This window comes from Corticium candelabrum, chromosome 14, assembly GCF_963422355.1.
Source record: "Corticium candelabrum chromosome 14, ooCorCand1.1, whole genome shotgun sequence".
Lineage (NCBI taxonomy): Eukaryota > Metazoa > Porifera > Homoscleromorpha > Homosclerophorida > Plakinidae > Corticium > Corticium candelabrum.
Window position 1 is genome coordinate 1,547,432 of NC_085098.1, and position 6,000 is coordinate 1,553,431.

The 6,000-nt window shown below is 41.5% G+C and overlaps 1 protein-coding gene across 4 annotated transcripts in view; it reads right to left on the bottom strand.

The window, feature by feature from the left end:
• LOC134189537 (NSFL1 cofactor p47-like) overlaps positions 1 to 2,556 on the bottom strand; it is a 40,112-nt gene extending 37,556 nt beyond the window's left edge. For all 4 annotated transcript variants that reach the window (XR_009971506.1, XR_009971505.1, XM_062657838.1 and 1 more), the window contains exons 1-2: positions 2,434 to 2,556; positions 2,294 to 2,358 (exon numbers count right to left, since the gene is read on the bottom strand). Coding sequence is in view for 2 of the 4 variants with exons in the window: in XM_062657838.1 (XP_062513822.1) it covers positions 2,294 to 2,358; positions 2,434 to 2,538 (170 nt within the window). In the remaining 2 variants the exon portion in view is untranslated. The remainder of the gene's footprint in view (positions 1 to 2,293; positions 2,359 to 2,433) is intronic.
• Between the last annotated feature and the right edge of the window lie 3,444 nt (positions 2,557 to 6,000).

The window sequence follows — 6,000 nt, forward strand, 5'->3', positions numbered from 1 at the left end:
TGTGCTTAATTACAAGTAGGATATCTACAGTCAGCGTCAAACTATTGACACATTTCTGGTTTACTTGTACTATTTTTAGAAAGTTTTCTTGTTTTGCCATTTACTAAGAAACTGCATCAAGTTTTCCTAAAAAAGTTAAAAGCAGTCGCAAAAGCTATTCCATAGTCTACGCATCCGTGTAGAGAATTGTTTCATCATCAAACGGGTCATGAAAGACAACGCTGTGATATTCTGTTACTACACCACTCCAGTAACAAGAAGCCATCTAGAATCTGCCAACTTTCACGTGTTTCTTGCTCTACTGTTTACCGAACTCTCAAAAGACTGGATACTGGAGAATGAATTCAAGTGATGCAGAGATTCCTGTGGAAGACCAAAAAACTAGCGGAAAACCATCGAACAGCTTCATTAGTGAACATGACGCAACAAGGAACAACAAATCAGCTAACAAACTTGCTGGCAGCACAGGAAGTTGTCAGTTCTTCCACCAGCAGAAGAGAACTTCGCGACGCAAGTATCATATCGCTACAATAAGCATAACGAAATTCCGCTGCTAGCTAGTGAAGCTAAACAAACAAGACTGGGCGTCACAGTTTCTCGATCGGACTGCTAGCTCACCAGATCTTGCACCACTAGAAACTTCTGGGCGGTCATCAAGCAACATGTTGAACTTCGTAGGCCTTAAAACGTTCATGAACTTGAAGACGCAATCCAGCCACTTGCTCACACCTTGTGATCCGTTGCCGTGTACATCAAACGCACGTCTAGCAAAAGGCGCCATTGTCTAGACCTACGCTATAGTGAGGAAAATGCTATCAAAAAATGAAAGGAGGACACAAGCTACTGATCCTCACTTGTGAGTTTCCGAAAGTCTAGCAAACCTACGAGCATACACAATAGTTCTCTTCTATCTAGAAAACGTACGTGACCTGAAAACTGCTCATGCTACCTGTGGCCACACCTCCAAGTGTAAATGTGTTAATAGTTTTGACGGGGGCTATACATTTATGATTTGATAAGGACTGCACTCAAGAGCAAATCATAATTGAAAACCGAATCTGGAATATGATAGCGTCTGAGAAACGGGGCTGCACTTTATCCAAGGCCACACTTACCTCGGTCCAGACTGCAGTGCTATTGAGTTGTTGTAAGCAGGGGCATCAGATGGGCATCAAACACATGACCATGGACATACCACTTTTTGAAAAAATTTACTTTTGCCAGTGGTCCATTACCGTTTACAATTTACAAGTACGTGATTAATTAATTAAATAGGTACAGTCACCCTACCTCTATAACGATAACCTGTATAGCGATATTACCTTTATTACGATAGAAGCTGCTGAAACCAAAATTTCCCGATACCGTACAATACAAAACTTTACCTTTATAACGATATTTTTATAATGATATTACCCCTATTTCGATTTCTGCCACTGGAATGAAATGTGTCTGTAGCAGTTGTATAACAATGTTCATTGATATTAATGTGCTAAAAGTGCGCACAGAACTGCGAGGCACTTAAAAAATGCACGCTGCGCATGTGCATTGCAACAAACATGGAGTCAAGTGCTGCGGGAGATGCGGAAGACCCAGTAGACAACATTGACCCTCCTATAATCACTCTTCGAGATGCCCGTTGCCATATTCGAGCCGTTTCCACTTTCCTATCTCAGAACTTAACTATCTAGAGACTAAAAACAAGGAACTTCTGCAGGCAGCTGATGGAATAAAGTCTTCATTAGACAGAATGGTTACTTCTGTTCAACATGAACAAGCGACCTTGACCAGTGGATCGATGACTAGTGTACTGTGATTAATTAGGCTAAACAGTTTGAACATTTAAATGTCACTAAGTATAGTTTAGAGTAAGAACTTGTGCACAGACAGTGGTTCAGATTGCTTTACCTCTATAACAATATTACCCTTATAACGATATGTTAGCGTGAAACGGAGATATCCTTATAGGAGTAGGGTGACTGTACTACATATTACCATATCGTGATGCAAACCAAATATTCGAGGTGCTATATATTCAGAGGTTTCCATTTTCAAAGTCATAGGTGTTAGTGAAGAGAGACTAAAAGTATTTGACAAGTTTCAGTGTTTTAATTGTTAAATACGACCTGGCTAGCGTGCGCTAGTTGTCGTAAACCACGCCTACCTAACGCGCTAAGTGGTACTCTATTTTTGCTCCCGACGCTCCTGGTAAGTACACAGAGTAGAACAGAGAGCGTGGGAACCCTAACCCTACAAGGTGTACAAATCAGAGTGCAAAATGTCAAATACTCACTGTGGCGCACTTGCAGAATGAGAATGAGAGTCTGGTGCGTCGTCAAAGTAACTACTGAGAGCTGTCTATATAACAAGAAAAACAACACAAGAAGCTTTACTGAGTTAACGATTTCAAAAATAATGTCAGCCTAGATGTACTTGTAGATCCCACTGTGAGCCTTCAAGATAGAATCTAGCTCTTCCCGGATCAAGACCTGTTGTTTCGCAGAAACAAGAGACGAGCCTATCTTGATCGTCTGACATGGTTTTGGGAGTTTGGATCCACACTCCCGTATAACCTACTCGCGTGCGCTAAGCAAGTTGATGGAATGAAACTGTTGGCAATAAATTGAGGCAAATTGAAGCAAAGATTCTGTTGTATTTGGGGGAAATAGTACACAAAAAATGATGATATGACATGTATTGAATAACACTGAGCACTAACAAGCTACCAGCCATTCTATAGCTACCATCCATTTTGCCTACAAAAGACCCGTATGCAATATGCGCAGACACTATGGGCGCGTTTCCACTAGTGCCTAGACCGGTCTAGCAAATGGTTTAAGCTAAACTGATTTAAGAATTGACCTGTTTCCACTTGCACTAAACCAGTTATATATTAAACCTAAACCGCTTTCTTATTTAGACCTACTTCAAAGAAAGTCTAGCAAAGTGGTCTAGGTTTAGCTGTCGCGTGACAATACCGCGCTTGTTTAGATCAGAGCTGCCAACTCTTCCGCATTAGGCGGGAGACTCTCGCATTTGGGACCCTTCTTCCGCCTACTCGCATTTGGCATCAAAACTCCCGCATTTTGACTATTGGTGGGCGTGCCTGTTCCGTGTAACCATACATGTACAGTACCCTAATTTACTAGGTTACTGATTATGTGATATTTGGATATCAATGTATATATGTGCCAGCCCTCTCTCCACCGCTGTTTTGATCTCTGAGTCACGATGTTGACATAGAAGGAGCAGTCGGTCAGGCAAAACTGTACGGAAGTGAAAAGAGGGAGGGGCTGGCTATCCTAGACCAAGGAGTTGTATTGCTGGAAAAGCGATCGAAGGAGGCCACAAAACGATAGAATCTAGCAGCGAGAATGTGTACATACCTCGTTCTTATATTTAGTCTAGGCTCTAATATATTTACTAACAAGCAGTAGTACGTACAAGTTCTGTGTATTACATTTGTTGCACTTCGCTTAGTTAAGTGTACTATTTATATATATATTATTTAACTAGTTAACATTTATTACAATGCAATTTATTGATATTAATGCTATTGTAAGCGTGTCAAAAAAATTGTAGACTCCTGCATTCTCCCCCATTTTTTCATGCAAACTCACGCATTTTGATTCAGCTAGGTTGGCAGGTCTGTTAGATGGCTTCTGACAACGCTGTTTTGGATGATATTGACTATTTTGCTGAAATAGATTGCCCTAGAAGATGTAAGGGTCGCTAACTTGGGGAAAGAAATCAGCAGTTACGGAGAGAGAGAAGACGATGTCCTTGGTCATCGTCATGCAAACTCCTACTAGCGGATGCTGAATCAGTGACAACCAACAGTTGCTCTGACTTGGCGACAGCAGCCCAATACTTCAAATTCTAAGGTGTTCATACACGGTTTGTTTTACACATCCCGGATGTGCAAGTCCCTAATGGCAACAGTCGCTTTCTTGAACTGGTTTAGTTTTTAAATGCATTTAAGCTAAACTGGTTTAAAGTGCAGCTAGTGGAAACATGACCTACATTTCGTCCCCACTAAAAACTCATGTCACAACCCAGTTTGTTTGAAAACTTCCGGGCTCTCGTTGATGGACGTAGAGGTGGAATGTGCGTCGTAGAAGTCTTTGTCAAGGTGAGAGTAGCCACGTAGATGTCGTCCCAGTTATCAGAGCAGTCTGAATCTGTAGCTCTATGGCGCCTCAAGTCCAGAATCCGCTGTGGTTTGTTGAGGAAACAATATTTCTTCCGGATCCAGTGGAACATGAGCAGTAGCTGCAAATTCTTCTCCTGTTTTTAGGATCCGGTCTGCATGCCGACGCCAAAATATACGATTGGACATTTCCAAACGGTAGGACTCTTCCGTAGCACCACTTTTTACTACCGTAGTAGTTCCTTGCCAAAACAGATTGTTCCACTTCTAAATCTCTAGCCTTACTCTAGGCATAATGATACTTTTGTTGTTGTGCTTGCTTCTCGTGGCCATGGATGCTAGGGTGAACAGCGTAAAAGCTGTTGACACTTGTGCAAATCAACGTTCTGATTTTGTGAGACGTAGCAATTGTGAAACAGAAATACTGACATATCATTCAGCACTTGAGGGGCTGTGGATTCATGACTTTTGCAAGATCACGCAAGCATGGGTTTGTAGACATACAAAATTTTGCAACAAACACGTTGTTGCAACAAATGTGACCAAGGAAGGAAGTCCAAAGCCACCCTTGTCCAGGGGCGTAGCGTGACCTCTAGACATGGGGGAGGCCAGATGCTACGAGAAACGCCTACATTTATGAGCATGCCCACATTTAATAGCTTCTCTAATTGACTGATACGGAGAATCAGTGGCAGATCCAGACTAGAAAAAGGGTGGTGTATATACTATATACAGCTTTGGTCCTTACACGTAGTTATGGTCCACAATTTCTTATGACCACGCCTACAAATGATGGGCTATGTAGCCCAGTCTAGCCCATGATTGTCAATATCAGCAGGATGTGTCAAACCAACCCATTTCTTGAGATAGCGCACTACACATCGTTCCAGGTCTCTGATCCAGTACAAACTGTGGTGTATATAATTAAAAGCAGCCAGCTGAGTTGTGGTATTTTCTGTCAACGGCTCAAGAGAGTGGAATCAACTTGTTTCAGGAGACATTCAAAAGTGCATTCTAATAATTATTCTCTTTAAATGATGTCAGATTTGAGATCAGGTGTAATAGGCAGACCAAAATATTTGAAAGGCTGCTCTTATTGCTTCATTAGCCAGCTTGAGACGTGGATCGAAATACATGGGAATATGGATATCGTGTTCTACTAATGACACTTGCGAACATTAGCTTTCAAATGAGACCATTCCAGAAAACTACTCATTACATCACAAAGTTCCTTAGCCTAGCATACTTTGCCAGCAATGAGACATATGTCTTTGGCAAATTGAAGTATGTTGATTCAGATTGGTGGCAGAGAATCGACCCAAAATCAGCCAACTAACGTTGCATCATTGTCTGCATGGTAATGAAATAACTGCCAGTCTGGTGAAAGAGGATCCCCTTAGGATACACCAACTCCATAATGGAACTGATTAGTAATCCAATTGTTAGTCAACATCACAGCCGAAAGAGATTTATACATGTGGGCAACTAAGGATTGAAACATCTTAATACTGCGATAATGTTTAAGGCAACATCAACCAAGAAAGTCCACAAGCATTCTTGAGGTCTAGGAAAATGACGGTTTGTAATCGTTGTCTTTGCTCTGCTAGTTCACTCCAAATCTTGATCTGATGCTCTTGGCATCCATTTACACCAGGAAAGAAAGCCTGTGAGGTTGCATCAAAGTACTGTAAGGTCTCATTAATCTAACCACCTATTTCTCAGTAAGGTAGGAATAACATTGCCTAGGCAACTTGAGTGCAATTGGCCAAAAGTTAGATGGATCATTTGTTTCTTTCACTGTTGACATTGATATCAACTTGATGACAGCAGTCTTCCATCTGTGAGGAACA